This window comes from Saccopteryx leptura, chromosome 13, assembly GCF_036850995.1.
Source record: "Saccopteryx leptura isolate mSacLep1 chromosome 13, mSacLep1_pri_phased_curated, whole genome shotgun sequence".
Taxonomy (NCBI): Eukaryota; Metazoa; Chordata; class Mammalia; order Chiroptera; family Emballonuridae; genus Saccopteryx; species Saccopteryx leptura.
This window is the reverse complement of record NC_089515.1, coordinates 54,562,292-54,581,036: the sequence shown is the minus strand read 5'-3', so window position 1 is coordinate 54,581,036 and position 18,745 is coordinate 54,562,292. Positions and strand designations below refer to the sequence as shown.

At 57.3% G+C, this 18,745-nt stretch overlaps 1 protein-coding gene and 1 pseudogene across 5 annotated transcripts in view; one reads left to right on the top strand and one right to left on the bottom strand.

Moving 5' to 3' along the window:
• The window catches only part of OCA2 (OCA2 melanosomal transmembrane protein), a 75,681-nt gene that overhangs the window by 20,038 nt on the left and 36,898 nt on the right, over nt 1–18,745 (bottom strand). For all 5 annotated transcript variants that reach the window (XM_066355693.1, XM_066355697.1, XM_066355695.1 and 2 more), the window contains exons 15-22: nt 18,517–18,649; nt 16,961–17,108; nt 12,322–12,379; nt 11,272–11,380; nt 4,690–4,817; nt 3,247–3,306; nt 2,591–2,695; nt 896–989 (exon numbers count right to left, since the gene is read on the bottom strand). In XM_066355693.1, coding sequence (XP_066211790.1) covers nt 896–989; nt 2,591–2,695; nt 3,247–3,306; nt 4,690–4,817; nt 11,272–11,380; nt 12,322–12,379; nt 16,961–17,108; nt 18,517–18,649 — 835 coding nt within the window. The remainder of the gene's footprint in view (nt 1–895; nt 990–2,590; nt 2,696–3,246; nt 3,307–4,689; nt 4,818–11,271; nt 11,381–12,321; nt 12,380–16,960; nt 17,109–18,516; nt 18,650–18,745) is intronic.
• LOC136385087 (U4 spliceosomal RNA) lies at nt 575–653 on the top strand (annotated as a pseudogene).

Sequence of the window (18,745 nt, the reverse complement as noted above, 5' to 3'; positions counted from 1 at the left end):
TTGCTGACTACGATGTGAACTCGCTGCTTCCAGCAATCACAGCAACGGCTCTGAATGACAAAAAAAAAAATCTCCCCCTTTACCAACAAGGAGATAAACTAAACAGAAGGTCATCGATTTCGCCGTCAGAGATCAATCAGAGAACAAAGAATGCCGGATTATCCAGGCAATGCCTGGAGGTTAAGACCAAAACCCTGCAGATGTATCTGGTGTGTTTATCTGAGAGTCTTCACGATCCTCTCCTGGTTTGCCAAGGCGATCAGGCCCCTGAATGTGAGGAGAGTTAGCGGGCAGCCCCCCAACGCACCCACGTCGAGGACGACTGTGGACGGAGGAGCCCCCGTGTCCGCTCCCCAGAGATTCCTCTCCCCTGACGCTTCCTCTCACTCACGTTTCGGTTTCTCCGAAGAACACTCCGAACCCTCCCGATAAAATCCTTTTCCTCCTTACTCGAAGGCTCATGTCCCTACTCGTTAGGTCCTCACGTCATTTCCCCCGGCTCCATAAGGACGGGTAAGAAACTGCGAGTGAGGATGGCTTCCCTTTCGGAATCTTGTTTCTAAACATAAGCCACAGCTTTGCGCAGTGGCAGTATCGTAGCCAATGAGGTTTATCCGAGGCGCAATTATTGCTAATAATTAAACATAAGCCACGTGGGCCCAGGCACTACAGGAGAACAGGAGCTCTCAGTCATAAGCAGTGACGGTCCCCAGGCCATGGGGCACAGGGGGCCAGGGCAGCTCTGCACGGAGCAGGGGGTGTCAGGCTGCACGCACACAGGGTTTCTGCTCAGGACTCTGCCCGACCCTCCTCCCCTCCCGCAGCGTGACCCGCCCCCAGCACGGCTGCTGTCACAGTCACACCCCCGCGCCGCGCGTCCCCGCCCCCTCCTCACCTCCCAGGCAGGCGCCCAGGGCCAGCGCGTACATCAGCGGCGGGGCAGGCAGGCTGACTTCAGGGTCCTGACTGAGGCTCAGGAGCACGGGGATCTGCAGAGGAGAAGGACACTCGCAGACGACCCGCGGGTGCCCAGAGGAGCGGCCCAGGCTGCGGCGGACCCCCGCCATACAAAGCGCTCTTCCTGCCCACGACCGGCGAGGAGCATGGGATGTTCAACAGGAAAGCGGAGGGGACCCGGGAACCCGCACAACCCTGAGTTGGAGCCGTGGGTTCACCTTTTTTTTTTTGTATTTCTCTGAAGTAAGAAGTGGGGAGGCAGACAGACTCCCGCATGCACCTGACCGGGATCCACCCAGCACGCCCACCAGGGGTGACGCTCTGCCCATTTGGGGCGTTGCTCTGTTGCAACCAGAGCCACTCTAGCGCCTGAGGCAGAGGCCACAGAGCCATCCTCAGCACCCGGGCCAACTTTACTCCAATGGAGCCTTGGCTGCGGGAGGGGAAGAGAGAGACAGAGAGGAAGGAGGGGGGGGGGTGGGGAAGCAGACAAATGCTTCTCCTGTGTGCCCTGACCGGGAATCGAACCCGGGACTTCCACACTCCAGGCTGATGCTCTACCACTGGGCCAATTGGCCAGGGCCCCCTGGGTTCGTCTTTGTTGCCCGCTGTGTGACGGGCAGACTGGTCCTCCTTCCCCTCCTCCTCTGACCCCAGCTGCTGCTGTTGTAGGTCTTAAATCAGGTCGCACGGAGCCCCACACAGCCCCTGGGACCGGAACCACCTCGCTCCACCAGCCCCGTGCGTGGGCCGGTTCTGAGGACGGCCTTTCTCCCAGGCTGCTCGAGCACAGACATCATACCATCTGTCTGGGAATGCCTCCCGGCTTTCCTCTCGATTCCCGTCTTGAGGAGCCCAGGAACCCCGACCCGGGGTGACGGACAGATGCATCCCCGACCCAGGGTGACAGACAGATGCATCCCCGACCCGGGGTGACGGACAGATGCATCCCCGACCCGGGGTGACGGACAGATGCATCCCCGACCCGGGGTGACGGACAGATGCATCCAACCAGCCCTGAGGGCACCTAGGTCAGCAGCAGGGGGGGTGGCCTTCAAGAGCAAGAGCGAACACGCCCTCCACGCACCCGGCACCCCTGGGAGGCCAGGTGTCTGTGGATGGACCCCGGGTTCCCGCTGCTGCCTTTACTTTGTCACACGGGGACTCACAGTGCTGCTCCAGGTCAGAGGGCAGCCCCGTGAAAGCCCCTTATGTTGCCCCCATCCTCGGCCAGGTCCAAAGCACATAGATAATTCAAACAAAGTCCTGCACACGTCCAGCACCAGAGGCCGCACAAGGCCAGACAGCACAGGACATTCCAATCGGACTACTTACCAATTGGGCGTTTTCCGATTTTCTTTAAAAGCAAAACAAAAAGACGGCCTCTTTCACGGGGGGGGGGGGGGGGGGGGTGAGGGGGGGGTGGTGGCAGCTGTCAGCGGGTGGGGCTGACCAGGCAGCTGAGGGCCCCTGGCTGCAGTGAGCTGCCCGGGCTCCGCCCTCTGTCCTCTAAGCCTGCGGTGCCACCATGGGACGGGGCCCTGCCTCCGCCGCCTCCGGGGGGCAGGTGAGCCCACACTGTGTCCCGGCCGGACGCTGGGCCCTGGCCACCCGGAGGAGACCTGCGACTCACCATGGTCGCTGTGAACGGGATGTTGTCGATCAGGGAGGATGCGACGGCCGAAACCCAGACCACCAGGACGATGGCAGCCGCCAGGCGCCGGTCCTCGGGCACCATCTGGAAGGGGCAGACGGTGGCAGAGCTGCGTACCTCAGATACTCGGCACGCAGGGCTGTCTGTCCTTCCTCTGACACGCGCAGAGACCAAGGCAGACCCGGGTGTGCGTGCGGGACCAGCCCACAGGTACCGGAGCGGAGTGAGCCCTCGCCGTACTCAAGCCCCCCCGCCGTGCGTTAGGGGAGCAGGTGGGCCCGCGCCTGGCGCTAGCACACTGGTCACACCGGTCACACCGACTGGTGCTCCCGGCACAGCGCCAGGGGTGGGACCTCCTGCCATCACTTACTTACTGAGACCGTTGTCACAACGGCTGTCTGTCTCAGACAGGTTTTAACCCAAGGCTAATAGCAAAATCACAGGCATCTGCGATGACATCTCTATATTTTTTAAATTCTCCCTTCTTCATCTCAAGGCTACCCAGGATAAAACAGGTCCCTGCCTATGCTTTTTTACATAATTGACATGACTTATTCTTGCCAGATTTTTTTTTTTTTTACAAAACCAAAGGAACAGTGTGGCCTGAGCACAATCTATCACCACACAGAACATACCTTGATCAGCAGAGCGGTCTGTTCGCCGACGTATTCTATTAAGTGGAGGTGGGCCAGCGCCTAGAGGAATGGGCATGAGACAGGAATCAGTTTAAAACTGAGAATGTAGGCAAGCTTTACAAAAACCACGTATTCAAAATGGAAATAAGTTTGGAGCATTGTCCCGATATGGTGGCAGCTTCGATCCCTGGTCAGGGCACATACAGGAATCACTCGATGAATGCATGAATAAGTGGGACCACAAAGCATTGTTTCTCTCTCTCTCTCTCCCTTCCTCTCTCTCTAAAATCAATCGATGGATGGATGGATGGAAGGAAGGAGGGAAGGAAGGAAGGAAGGAGAAAGGAGGAAGAAAGGAAGGAAGGAAGAAAGGAAGGAAGGAAGAAAGGGAAGGAGGGAGGGAGGGAGGGAGGGAGGAAGGAAGTGTGTTAAGGTTATCAGCAAGCTAGGGCAATTCACGTGAGACACTTGCAGTATTTTTCCACAGCACTCGACCTCTGCATTGAAGGAGGGTACATGCTCAAGAACCAAGTCTTAAGATTGCAAAGTGCTGTGAATAATGTGAACAATTGTCACTAAAACAATACCGGTTATTCACTGTTTCCTCTGAGGCAGGCTCTCCCCGTGATACCACGGAATGTGTGGTTAAACGTCACACAAAATGAAACAGACATTGTTACCCTGTAAACTTGCTGTAAGAAGTCATTTAAAAAAAAATGAATTCACTGAGTTTAGAGAAAGAAGGGAAGAGAGAGAGAGAGAGAGAGAAATATCAATTTGTTGTTTGATGTATTCACTGGTTGAGTTGTGCCTGTGCCCTGACTGGGTATTGATCCTGCAACCTTGGTGTCTCAGGATGATGCTCTCATCAACTGAGCTCCCTGGCCCAAGGCCAAGAAGTCATTTTGTCCCAAACCCAACGACTTTATCTCTTTTGTGACAGTTATTATTATTATTATTATTATTGTTTTCATTTTTAAACCCAACTCCTTTATAGCAAATGAATTTCGAACACGTTTACAAACCCCAAGATAATTCAAGGGAAAAAAAACAAACCCCAAAACACTACATGACAATCGAGCACACATTTTTTATCAGGAACAGTCAGGCGGCTGAGATAACACCTGTGCGAACTGACAAGTCTCCCGGCAGCCTCCACCACCGTTACCCTTGGATGAACATGTGGGGAGACCTAACACGCAGGCTGTCTTCATCCGCTCAATGAACCATACATGTGGAGACCTGTCAAACTTGATTTTAGAGAGGGAGAGAGAGAAGGGGAGGCGGGGAGAGTGGGAAGCATCAACTCGTCATAGCTGTTTCTCATCACTGCCTTGACCTCGCGCCCCTGTTTGAACCGGCGACCTCAGCATTCCAGGAAGTTGTAAAAACTAGGGGGGAAAAACCCGATCATTTCTGCCCCCCAAGTCCTGAGTGTCTCACCTCCATCAGAACAAAGAGGGCCGCAAAGAAGAGCAGGGTCGCCCATTCCACGCGGTGCAGGATGATCTCGAAGTCGCGGATGTCGGCCAGAACTAGCAACCAGAGGGCGCCCAGGATGGCAATCCACCCTGAGAGGCAAAGACAGGGGCGGAGAGCTGCGGTTCACACAGTCACAAATCCGTTGAGATCTCATCTTCTGACTGCTTTTTTCTTGGCTGAGGACCACTTATTCGGCAAACTGAACATACCATATTTTTCACTCCGTGAAGACGCACTCTTTTCCCCCAAAAGTAGAGGGGGAAATGCCCGTGTGTCTTATGGAGCAGTAAAATACGGTATTTTATTAAATATTTTAACACACCATTTGGTTCAGAATTTTTTTTTTTAATTTTCCTCCTTAAAACCCTAGGTGTGCCTTACGGTCAGGTGCGTCTTATGGAGAGAAAAATACGGTATGTTCAGTGCAGGCCTTTCCCCCACCTCTTCCTCTCCTCCTCCACTTCCTCCTAGTCTTCTTCCTCTTCCTCCTACTCACTTCCTTCCTCCTCCTAACCGAATCCTCTTTTATCTGAACACCTGGAACAGTTTGGCTGCACTTGCGTTACGGAAACCGTCTCCCCAGCAGTGTGTGACCTGGGGCTCACGCCCTGCCTCAGTCCGACGGTGAGGGTTTCGGTGTTCTGTCCGGCCAGGCAGTCCCCAATGAACACTCAGGAGTCAACACAGGCCCATGTCCCCCCCTAGGACGGGATACCGATGAGGACAGTGGCTTGGCTTTTATGTCCCCCGCACTACCCACAGTCCCTAGACTAGCTTTTCCACGGCGGGGCCTGAAGGAATGGCTGGATAAATAAATGGAAGACGGAACTGAAATTATTTACTAGGAACTGGCGTGCCTGGTGGAAAAAAAAAAAACAGCAGGAAGTGGCCCTGGCCGGTTGGCTCAGCGGTAGAGCATCGGCCTGGAGTGTGGGGGACCCGGGTTCGATTCCTGGCCAGGGCACACAGGAGAAGCGCCCATTTGCTTCTCCACCCCTCCCCCTCCTTCCTCTCTGTCTCTCTCTTCCCCTCCCGCAGCCAAGGCTCCATTGGAGCAAAGATGGCCTCTGCCCCAGGCGCTAGAGTGGTTCTGGTCGCAGCAGAGCGACGCCCCGGAGGGGCAGAGCATCGCCCCCTGGTGGGCAGAGCGTTGCCCCTGGTGGGCGTGCCGGGTGGATCCCGGTCGGGCGCATGCGGGAGTCTGTCTGACTGTCTCTCCCCATTTCCAGCTTCAGAAAAATACAAAAAAAAAAAAAAAAACAGCAGGAAGTTTGCGGAGGGTGGTCTGTCCAGCTTGCCACGACCCCTCTAAGTCTTACACCTGCAGCCATACCGGGTCACGCCTAACCATGGGGCCCCTGTCCTGGCAGGTCAGCGTTCCTGGTTAGGAAAGGAAGCTAACCCAACTTGGACCCACCAGTCTCTACACTACAGCAAGGAACTGGGGGTTCAGAACAGCCTTTTCTCTCGGTGCGGCTGAAAGAGGCCCCCTATAACTCAGGACACTCCCGAGACTGCTGGCTACTATCATGCCATGAGTGAGTAGAGACAGACCACACAAGTGGAAAAAAGAGCCCATGAATAGAAAAAAGAAGCACGAGGCTAAGAATAAAGGATGGAGAGTTTGAGGGGGGAGCTCAGCCTCTGAAAGGGGGGGTGCCTTTCTTTTCCCCGCATCTGCCCTGCCAGGGGCCCCCCCACCCCTCCCCCTGGAGTCGGTCCTCACAGCCCCACTTGATTAAGACTGGTCAAGCTGACGGCTTTCTTGGGGGCTAAAAATACCTCCGCAAAGACAACGATGAAATGACTCGCAATGGGACGGGTGGGGGGGGGGGGAGGGACATGGAGAACGCCAGTAGTTTCCACACCACAATCAGGAGAATAATCACAGAGGAGGAAAAAAAAAATCTCCGGACTGAAAACCTAATCAAACCCATTGTGAGTGCCCCCAGGGGGAACTCTCCGGATTAATTTTCAAAAGAGGTGGCCTGGAAAATGGCTAATCAAGGTGATAAATTTTAAGGCCCAAGGGACATGTGGAAGCCAGCTCAGCGGATTCTTTTTATAGTTTCATCAGCCGTTATCGAACCCGGTGGTCCCCAACCGTTTTTGGGCCACGGATCGGTTTTTAATGTCAGAAAATATTTTCACAGACCAGCCTTTAGGGTGGGACGGATAAATGGATCACATGACCGAGACAAGCATCAAGAGTGAGTCTTAGACGGATGTCACAGAGGGAATCTGATCATTTTTTTAAAAATAAAACATCAGCCTGACTAGGCGGTGGCGCAGTGGATAGAGCGTTGGACTGGGATGTGGAGGACCCAGGTTTGAGACCCCGAGGTTGCCAGCTTGAGCGCAGGCTCATCTGGTTTGAGCAAAGTTCACCAGCTTGGACTCAAGGTCGCTGGCTTGAGCAAAGAGTTACTTGGTCTGCTGAAGGCCCATGGTCAAGGCACATATGAGAAAGCAATCAATGAACAACTAAGATGTCGCAACGAAAAACTGATAATTGATGCTTCTCATCTCTCTCCCTTCCTGTCTGTCTGTCCCTATCTATCCCTCTCTCTCTCTGTCTCTGTAAAAAATAAATAAATAAAATAAAATAACATCGTTCAGACTTAAATATAAATAAAACAGAAATAATGTAAGTTATTTATTCTTTCTCTGCGGACCGGTACCAAATGGCCCACGGACCGGTACCGGTCCACAGCCCAGGGGTTGGGGACCACTGATCTAACTACTCTAAACATCCCAAAGTTCAGCAGAGAACTTTTTTAAAAAAATAAATAAATAAAATAAGTTTCAGGTCAAAATTCAAAAGAAGCTGACTTGGATGGGAATGAGGTGACATGGGGGTCGTGATCTGTCCCCACCTTGGGTAGAGAAGTCGTGTTTTTGCTGCAGAAGTAGAAACACCCAGACCCCAGGGGGCCTGGCGCTGGGCCTCTTGGGGCGGATGGTGTTGCACGAGTATGCAGTTCAAGATGCGCCACGAACAGTGTTTGTAAGAGAGAAACAAGAACAGCTGAACTCTGAAACCTCTTTGGTGCCAAGAGTCTCAGGTCGGGACTGCGTGGACTTGGGTGTGATGACCCAGCGATCCGGAGTTTACCCCAGGCTATGCTGTTGAGGGGGAAGGACCCTCCATGTGTCGTCAGGGGACTCTCTTCTTTGCCAGGTGGCTGTGAATGGTGACCATGGCCCCCGCCCTCACCCGCTGTGCTTTCTGGGAGGCTGAGAAGACGGGTGCAAGGTGTGAGACTAGAAATCTGCATAGGACAGTGAAGGGAAACTGAGTCACACTCTACAGAGATTCTCATGGGAGCCAAGGACCCACGGAGCTGGGCTGTGCCAGGACTGACAAAGGCCGGGCAGAGTCCTCCTCTGTCCCCCCCCCTTTTTTTTTTGTGGGAGAAACAGAGAGAATCAGAGAGAGGGACAGATAAGGACAGACAGGAAGGGAGAGAGATGAGAAGCATCAATTCTTCATTGCGGTTCCTTAGTTGTTCATTGATTGATTTCTCACATGCGCCTTGACCCGGTGGGAGGGGGCTACAGCAGACCGAGTGACCCCTTGCTCGAGCCAGTAACCTTTGGGCTCAAGCTGGTGAGCTTTGCTTTGCTCAAACCAGACAAGCCTGCGCTCAAGCTGTTGACCTCGGGGTCTCGAACCTGGGTCCTCCACATCCCAGTCCGACGCTCTATCCACTGCGCCACCGCCTGGTCAGGCTCCTCAGTTCCCTTTTACAAAGTTGGAAGGCTTCCGCTTTCTGCAGAAGTTTACAGTCTTCCCGTTTCAGGATGTCGAGTCCTTATAAGAGTTCTCCGCATCTCGGCAAAGCTCGCTTTGGAAAGAACAGTCCCCGCCACCCCCTGAAATGTGCCTTCCTCCTCAATCTAGACTTCCGGGAGGGGGGTGGTTCTGGGAGAATGGGGGTGCATCTGGGGGGGACGTGGTGGTGTCTCGTTTTCATCCAATTAACCAAACCCCCTCCCCAGAGACGCCTGTCAAACCAATCAGAAAGGTCTCAGGAAAATACGAAGCGTGAACACAGAGTGGCAAGGTGGCGGGCTCATGAGATACCCAGAGAGCACCACCCACCAGGGTCCACGTTGCCGGTGGGGACACAGGCCCCGGACCTCAACACGGGGCTCAGGACAGTGGGAAGTCACCGCATAACTGTGAAAGCCCGAGCAGAGAGACCTCCAGGGACAGCTGGCCCTGGGCGTGGGAAGATGGAGGCACCCTCGGATATAGACGGTGAGCTGTGGAGACCACTGGCTGGCTCACTGTTGGCTGGCTAATCGTCCAGCCTGCAGCCCTGCGGCCCTGCTGCTGCTGCAACTTCCCATCTCTTCTGGGGTGCTTCTTGGGGACCAGTATAAAGATGTGGTTATCGGCCCTGGCCGGCTGGCTCAGCGGTAGAGCGTCAGCCTGGCGTGCAGGAATCCCGGGTTCGATTCCTGGTCAGGGCACACAGGAGAAGCGCCCATCTGCTTCTCCACCTTTCCTCCTCTCCTTTCTCTCTTTGTCTCTCTCTTCCCCTCCCGCAGCCAAGGCTCCATTGGAGCAAAGTTGACCCGGGCGCTGAGGATGGCTCCATGGCCTCTGCCTCAGGCGCTAGAGTGGCTCCAGTTGCAACAGAGCGACGCCCCAGATGGGCGGAGCATCGCCCCTGGTGGGAATGCCAGGTGGATCCCAGTTGGGCACATACGGGAGTCTGTCTCCCCACTTCTAATATCAGAAAAATACACACACACGCACACAAAAAGATGTGGTTATCATGTTCCAACGAGAGGATGCTATGAATTCTCTACACTGTCCCTCCTAATAGTAAACCTTGGAGGGGTTGAGAACCCAGGACGTGCCCCCACCTTTCTGCCTCTCTCCCCCACCTTCCCTGAAAAAAAAACAAAAGCCCAGGTTGCACAGAAAGGCTTCCTTTGGTCCCTGAAAGGGGACACCCTCCATCTCTGCCCTTGCTGGTGCCGGCTCCAGCGTCCGGAGACAGGCTCTCACCCTCCCCTCCCGTCTGGCGCCGGCTCCAGCGTCTGGAGACAGGCTCTCACCCTCCCCTCCCGTCTGGTTCCAGCTCCAGCGTCCGGAGACAGGCTCTCACCCTCCCCTCCCGTCTGGTGCCGGCTCCAGCGTCCGGAGACAGGCTCTCACCCTCCCCTTCCGTCTAGTGCCGGCTCCAGCGTCCGGAGACAGGCTCTCACCCTCCCCTCCCGTCTGGTGCCGGCTCCAGCGTCCGGAGACAGGCTCTCACCCTCCTCTCCCGTCTGGTGCCGGCTCCAGCGTCTGGAGACAGGCTCTCACCCTCCCCTCCCGTCTGGTGCCGGCTCCAGCGTCCGGAGACAGGCTCTCACCCTCCCCTTCCCTCTGGTGCCGGCTCCAGCGTCCGGAGACAGGCTCTCACCCTCCCCTCCCGTCTGGTGCCGGCTCCAGCGTCTGGAGACAGGCTCTCACCCTCCCCTCCCGTCTGGTGCCGGCTCCAGCGTCCGGAGACAGGCTCTCACCCTCCCCTTCCGTCTGGTGCCGGCTCCAGCGTCTGGAGACGGGCTCTCACCCTCCCCTCCCGTCTGGTTCCGGCTCCAGCGTCTGGAGACGGGCTCTCACCCTCCCCTCCCGTCTGGTGCCGGCTCCAGCGTCCGGAGACGGGCTCTCACCCTCCCCTTCCCGTCTGGTGCCGGCTCCAGCGTCCGGAGACAGGCTCTCACCCTCCCCTTCCCTCTGGTGCCGGCTCCAGCGTCCGGAAACAGGCTCTCACCCTCCCCTTCCCTCTGGTTCCAGCTCCAGCGTCCGGAGACAGGCTCTCACCCTCCCCTTCCCTCTGGTGCCAGCTCCAGCGTCCGGAGACAGGCTCTCACCCTCCCCTTCCCTCTGGTTCCAGCTCCAGCGTCCGGAGACAGGCTCTCACCCTCCCCTTCCCTCTGGTGCCGGCTCCAGCGTCCGGAGACAGGCTCTCACCCTCCCCTTCCCGTCTGGTGCCGGCTCCAGCGTCCGGAGACAGGCTCTCACCCTCCCCTTCCGTCTGGTGCCGGCTCCAGCGTCCGGAGACAGGCTCTCACCCTCCCCTTCCCTCTGGTGCCGGCTCCAGCGTCCGGAGACAGGCTCTCACCCTCCCCTCCCGTCTGGTGCCGGCTCCAGCGTCCGGAGACAGGCTCTCACCCTCCCCTCCCGTCTGGTTCCAGCTCCAGCGTCCGGAGACAGGCTCTCACCCTCCCCTTCCCTCTGGTGCCGGCTCCAGCGTCCGGAGACAGGCTCTCACCCTCCCCTCCCGTCTGGTGCCGGCTCCAGCGTCCGGAGACAGGCTCTCACCCTCCCCTTCCCTCTGGTGCCGGCTCCAGCGTCCGGAGACAGGCTCTCACCCTCCCCTCCCGTCTGGTGCCGGCTCCAGCGTCCGGAGACAGGCTCTCACCCTCCCCTCCCGTCTGGTGCCGGCTCCAGCGTCCGGAGACAGGCTCTCACCCTCCCCTCCCGTCTGGGCTGTCGAGGTACAAAGTTCAGCGACAGAAATGGACAACCATGAGGCTCACCCAGATCGAGATGGACTCCGGGGACAAAGGAATTGAGGAAGAACATCAGGATGACGAACCCCAGCACCGTCAGGCACTTGGCCAGCAGGATCCTGTCTGATATCCTGTGCTGAGAGAGAGAGAGGACACCAGCCTTCTAGTGCCGGCCACACGCCCATCCCCGTACGGGGCCCGAGTCTGTGCCCACTGCTCGCTGGGGCTGGAAAACCCCCAACACCCGGCACTTGAAAGAACATAACAAGGAAACGTGTGACAGGAAAAACTCGTTCAGATGTGGAGTTAGAGCCTTTGACATCCGCACGGGAAATAAACATGCTAGCTCTGGCCGGGGAGCTCAGTTGGTTGAAGCGTCATCCCGAGAGGCCAAGGTTGCGGGTTCGATCCCCAGTCAGGGCACATCCAAGAGTCAACCAAGGAATAGAAACATAAGTGGAGCAACAAATCTATGTTTCTCTCTCTCTCTCTCTCTCTCTCTCTCTCTCAAATCAATGAAATAGTTTTTGCTAAGAATTAAATTAAAATTCCATAAAAACACCAATGAATTCAAGCCAATCGTGAGTGGAGCTCTCTCAGTGGGGACAGGGACACCCTGTGTCCCCAGGTGCTGACAAAGTCTTCAGAGGCTGATATATGAGCAAAAAAGCCCCATAATGAGCCACAAGACAGAGCACACACCTATCCCTTCTCTGTCCCTAACGCCTGCCTTGGCCTCCACATCCTAATCCCAAAACTGAGAACCACCTGCTTTGGAGGGTCAGGGAGCCCCAAGCCCCGGCCGGCCATCCGTGCAGCCACACCAACCGCAGAAAAGGCCCCCTACCTCCCAGGGAAGGTGAAAAGGTTTAACCTTCTGATTCGTGGACAAAACAAACCCACCGTGTTCGGAAAACATTCTCCCCACCCACTCCCGGAGGTAACACATCTGGTGTCTGACCACAGGCGTGAAAACAGAGCTGATGTGCAGTTACAGTTTCATGCAAAGCGGAGAAAAGGAACCACGCCCTTCGAGGGGGTGAGTCAGAAACCTCCTGGGAAAAGAAACCACGATACCTTTTTCTGTAACTCCTGGATGTTGGTCTCCCAATTCTTATCTTCCTGCGAGATTTGTCTAAAACGGGAAAAAGGAGACGCATTATGTTCCCGGTGATCCTGAGCAGTGAGGTGAGGAGGGCGTGGTCAGCGGCTCATGGCCCACTGGGTGCCGTCCACTGTGACGCGCAGTGTGGCCACATGACGAGGCGCGTGGAAGGTGGCCGGTAGAGCCAAGTTTATGGATCGGGAAAGATGCTTGCTCTGTATTTCCAAAGAAAAATAACACAGGAGGCCCTGGCCAGTTGGCTCAGTGGTAGAGTGTCAGGCCAGTGTGTGGATGTCCTATGTTCAATTCCTGGTCAGGGCACACAGGAGAAGCGCCCATCTGCTTCTCCACCCCTCTCTGTTCTCTCTCTCTTTCTCTTTCTCTCCCACAGCCATGGCTTGATTGGTCAGAGTGTGTTGGCCCCAGGCACTGAGGATGGCTCTGTGGAGCCCCTGCCTTCAGGTGCTAAAAATAGTTCAGTTGCTGAGCAACAGTCCAAGGTGGCTCAATCACCCCGTAGTGGGCTTGTCAGGGAGATCTCTATTCAGGATGCATGTAGGTATCTGTCTCTCTGTCTCCCCTCCTCTCCCTTTAAAAATAAACAAGAGAAAAATACCACAGGGAACGTTTGATGAAATGTGTGTGAGCACGCAAGCGAGACCCCATCAGAACACTGGCCAAAATGTGAACAAGAGAAGGAGGGACACTAAGACCCCCTTGTTTTCCTCTTGCTTCCCACTTTCCTGAATCTGGTGGTCAGAATGAGGAGACAATAGAATTACAACCTAGCTAAGTCGAGGAAAGAACAGTAAAAAGAAATGTCACTTGCTCCAGTGGTAATCTTGATTCACTGGAAATCAATTTTTTAGAACTTCCTTGGCCCTGGCCGGTTGGCTCAGTGGTAGAGCGTCGGCCTGGCGTGCGGGGGACCCGGGTTCTATTCCCGGCCAGGGCACACAGGAGAAGCGTCCATCTGCTTCTCCACCCCCCCCTCCTTCCTCTCTGTCTCTCTCTTCCCCTCCCGCAGCCGAGGCTCCATTGGAGCAAAGATGGCCCGGGCGCTGGGGATGGCTCCTTGGCCTCTGCCCCAGGCGCTGGAGTGGCTCTGGTCGCGGCAGAGCGACGCCCTGGAGGGGCAGAGCATCGCCCCCTGGTGGGCAGAGTGTCGCCCCTGGTGGGCGTGCCGGGTGTATCCCAGTCGGGCACATGCGGGAGTCTGTCTGACTGTCTCTCCCCGTCTCCAGCTTCAGAAAAATACATAAAAAAAACAAACAAAAAAAAAAACAACAACTTCCTCGCCTTGGCCAGATAGTTAAAGCATTGTCGAACCGATGTTGGTTCGAATCCCGGTCAGGGCACACACAGAAATAGATCACTGTTTCTGTCTCCCCCTCACCCTCAAGTCAATCAATCAATAAATAGATAAATAAATCTCCAACTTGTCTTTTCTTTTTTAGCCTCTCCCATCACCCCATCTTCTCTCTTTAATTTTCTCCCTTTATAGTCAGGGAGAAGCAGCTGACTGCATCTTTAACTCATACATTTTCTCTTTTCAAGATCCACGCCTGCTGTGGACACTGGTCACCCTGTCCCCAGCCTGTAACTCAGGGCTGTCCTGTCATCCGAGGACACCAGGTCCCCTTCTCCAGAGTCAAGGGTGAGGCTGATGAGGCAGAGCGCACCTCCCCCGTCCACAGGGCTGGCCCGTGGCTGCTCCCACTAACACACCCGCCTGCAAGACGGGCCCTGCGGGGCAGCGGGGGTCTGTGCGGGCACCGCCCCCAGCGCTGTCCTCGGCTGGCCCGTGGCTGCTCCCACTAACACACCCGCCTGCAAGACGGGCCCTGCGGGGCAGCGGGGGTCTGTGCGGGCACCTCCCCCGTCCACAGGGCTGGCCCGTGGCTGCTCCCACTAACACACCCGCCGGCAAGACGGCTGCAGGGCAGCGGGGGTCTGTGCGGGCACCGCCCCCAGCGCTGGCTGCTCCCACTAACACACCCGCCTGCAAGACGGGCCCTGCGGGGCAGCGGGGGTCTGTGCGGGCACCGCCCCCAGCGCTGTCCTCGGCTGGCCCGTGGCTGCTCCCACTAACACACCCGCCTGCAAGACGGGCCCTGCGGGGCAGCGGGGGTCTGTGTGGGCACCGCCCCCGTCCACAGGGCTGGCCCATGGCTGCTCCCACTAACACACCCGCCTGCAAGACGGGCCCTGCGGGGCAGCGGGGGTCTGTGTGGGCACCGCCCCCGTCCACAGGGCTGGCCCGTGGCTGCTCCCACTAACACACCCGCCTGCAAGACGGGCCCTGCGGGGCAGCGGGGGTCTGTGCGGGCACCGCCCCCAGTGCTGTCCTCGGCTGGCCCGTGGCTGCTCCCACTAACACACCCGCCTGCAAGACGGGCCCTGCGGGGCAGCGGGGGTCTGTGCGGACACCGCCCCCAGTGCTGTCCTCGGCTGGCCCGTGGCTGCTCCCACTAACACACCCGCCTGCAAGACGGGCCCTGCGGGGCAGCGGGGGTCTGTGCGGACACTGCCCCCAGTGCTGTCCTCGGCTGGCCCGTGGCTGCTCCCACTAACACACCCGCCTGCAAGATGGGCCCTGCGGGGCAGCGGGGGTCTGTGTGGGCACCGCCCCCAGCGCTGTCCTCGGCTGGCCGGCCCGCTGTCGGGAACATGGCTGCTGCCACATGGAGTGTCACAGGGACCCACAGTGCCCCGTGCGTGCAGGACCTCCGTCTAGTCTGTGCCCAGCTCCTGGCTCCACTGCAAGAATGAGTCAACATCCCTGAGGGGTGGACAGGAAACTCCCCACTATGCTGTCCCTCTTTTCACAACTCAGCTCTGCTCAGACACAGATGCCAGGAGATGAACTTGAGCACAAGCAGGTATTCTCTGAGCTCCCCAAAATATTTTTTCAGATTAGTCTGTTACATTAATTATTTTCTTTCATTCTATTTTTTTAATATATATATATTGATATATATATATATATCAAGTGATTTAATATATATATATTCAATATATCAAGTGAGAAGCTGAGAGGCGGAGAGACAGACTCCTGCATGCACCCCAACTGGGATCCACCCGGCAAACCCCATTTGGTGCCACCATTCCATTGCTTCGCTCGGCAACTGAGCTATTTCAGCACCTGAGGCAGAGGCCATGGAGCCATCCTCAGCGCCTGGGGCTAACTTGCTCCATTTGTGCCATGGCTGCAGGAGGGGGAGACAGAGAGAAAGACAGAGAGAGAGAGAAGGAGGAGGGGGAGGGGTGGAGAAACAGATGGTCACTTCTTCTGTGTGCCCTGACTGGGAATTGAATCCGGGACATCCACACGCCGGGCCGATGCTCTGCCACTGAGCCAACCGGCCAGGGCCACATTAATTATGTTGGATGCTTGCAGGGACAGCACGGGTGTGGTGTGTGGCAATGGGACAGGGGTTGGCTACAAGGTGTGACTTTAGGTCCCAGGCCACAATTTCCTTGCTGTCTCGCCCTGAGAAAGCTGCTCAAACTCTCTGAGCCTTGGTTTCCTCATCCTGAACTGGGGCGACATGGAGCGCAGGGCAGGTTCAACTGGAGAACACACAAGAGGCTTGGCCCAGGGCGCAGCGACGGCCCCACTCTGTGGTTCCGTGGAGCCCCTTGGTCACTCAGTGAATCTGTGTATTGGGGACAGGCAGGCACGAGGAGGGTGGTGGCCAGCAGGCGGCCCGCGCCACGTAATCCCTGTAACCACTGAGCGTGCCCGGCGCTGTGACCCGAGGGCGGCAGGTAATCACTGAGCGCGCCCGGCGCTGTCACCTGGGGGCGGCCCGCGCCACGTAACCATTGAGCGCGCCGGCGCTGTGACCCGAGGGCGGCCCGCGCCACGTAACAACTGAGCGCACCCGGCGCTGTGACCCGAGGGCGCCACGTAATCACTGAACGCGCCCGGTGCTGTGACCCGAGGGCGGCCCGCGCCACGTAACCACTGAGCACACCCGGTGCTGTGACCCGAGGGCGCCACGTAACCACTGAGCACACCCGGTGCTGTGACCCGAGGGCGGCCCGCGCCACGTAACCACTGAACGCGCCCGGCGCTGTCACCCGAGGGCGGCCCACGCCACGTAACCACTGAACGCGCCTGGCGCTGTCACCCGAGGGCGGCCCACGCCACGTAACCACTGAACTCGCCCGGCGCTGTCACCCGAGGGCGGCCCACGCCACGTAACCACTGAACTCGCCCGGCGCTGTCACCCGAGGGCGGCCCACGCCATGTTAACCACTGAGCGCGCCTGGCGCTGTCACCCGAGGGCACCACGTAATAACTGAGTGCGCCCGGCGCTGTGACCCGAGGGCGGCCCACGCCACGTAACCACTGAACGCGCCCGGCGCTGTGACCCGAGGGCGGCCCGCGCCACGTAACCACTGAGCGCGCCCGGCGCTGTGACCCGAGGGCGGCCCGCGCCACGTAACCACTGAGCGCGCCCGGCGCTGTGACCCGAGGGCGGCCCGCGCCATGTAACCACTGAGCGCGCCCGGTGCTGTCACCCGAGGGCGGCCCGCGCCACGTAACCACTGGGCGCGCCCGGCGCTGTGACCCGAGGGCGGCCCGCGCGCCCCCGCCGGTACCTGTGGAAGGTGTGCAGTCTGCGGGCCAGCAGCCGCTCCAGCGCCACCACCTTCCCCAGGAGCAGCCCCCGCACGGCCGTCTCCTCGCGGCTGGCCGGGCTGATGCGCTGAGCCGTCAGGCGCCAGACCAGGATCTCGTGCTTCAGTTCTGTGGAGAAACAAAGCCCAGAGCTGGAGTCTCCCACCGCCTCGGAGGAGGCAGCCCCCCGGCTCCCCGCACCGCGTGGCAAGCACAGGAAACACCCCCTCCCCAGGACAGAGGGCGTTAGACACACGGTAACAGAAGGATACCAGACTCCGGGGAGGGGGCTTGCAGAAGGGCCTACGGATATCGAATGATAATGTTGTACACCTGACCATTATGTAAGGCATTAACCAATGCTACCTGAATCTACACTGTGTCCGTAAAGTCAGGGTGCACATTTGACCGGTCACAGGAAAGCAACAAAAGACGATAGAAATGTGAAATTTGCACCAAATACAAGGAAAACCCTCCCAGTTTCTGTAGGATGATGTGGCAGCATGTGCGCACGCACAGATGATGACGAAACACCATGTACACAGCGGAGCAGCCCATGGCCCTGCCAGTCGAGATGTGGACGGTACAGAGGAAAGTTCAGTGTGTTCTGTGGCTCGCTAAATTCGAATCCGTGACCAAAGTGCAACGTGAATATCGGCGCGTTTATAACGAAGCGCCACCACATAGGAATAACATGACTCGGTGGGATAAGCAGTTGAAGGAAACCGGCAGTTTGGTGGAGAAACCCCGTTCTGGTAGGCCATCAGTCAGTGACGAGTCTGTAGAGGCTATACGGGATAGCTACCTAAGGAGCCCTAAAAAATCTGTGTGTGAGCCCACATCGAACTGCACTGAATAGGTATGAAACTGGGAGAGTTTTCCTTTTATTTGATGCAGATTTCACATTTCTATCATCTTTTGTTGCTTTCCTGTGACTGGTCAAAAGTGCACCATGACTTTATGGACACACTGTATTTACTTATTTATTTGAGAGACAGAGAGATAGACAGGAGGGGAGAGAGATGAGAAGCATCAACTCATAGTTACAGCTCCAACAACAATCAGTTGTTCACTGATTGCTTTCTCATATATACCTTGACCGAGGGGCTACAGCAGAGCGAGTGACCCCTTGCTCAAGCCAGTGACCTTGGGCTCAAGCCAGCTACCATGGGGTCATGTCTATGATCCCACACTCAAGCCGGCGACCTCAAGGTTTTGAACCTAGGACCTCAGCATCCCAGGTCAATGCCTCTATCCACTGTGCCACCACTGGTCAGGTTTACCTGAATCAATTAAATTTAAAAAAAACAAAAATGAAAGAGGTACAGTTCATGGATTGAAAGTCCCTAAAAGCACCCTGCACACGAGGGGACAGACAGGGACACTCCGAGTGAGTGGCATCACCATGACCCACGCCTCCCTGAACGGTGTGCCTGCGATGACCTGCCTGCCTCTCTCTCTCTGGCTGCTCCCCCCGGAAATAAGTAAGGCGACAGTGGCCCAGTCCAGGTCTGGCCGACAAGGCGCTCCGACTCACCAACGATCTCGCTGGGCTCCTTGTTGTACAACTTCCGGTTCCAGTAGAGGAGCCGGAGGAGGGGGAAGGAGAACAGGAGGACGGAGCAGATGCCCACAAACATGTGTGCCGTGAACCCCGCGAAGTCCAGGCCCTGGGGACGGGGAACGGGAGACCGGGTGGCGGGCCCTCCTGCGGCACCACGCGGGAGCAACCCCCTCCCCTCCGCCCCCGTCGTGGAGCCGGGAGG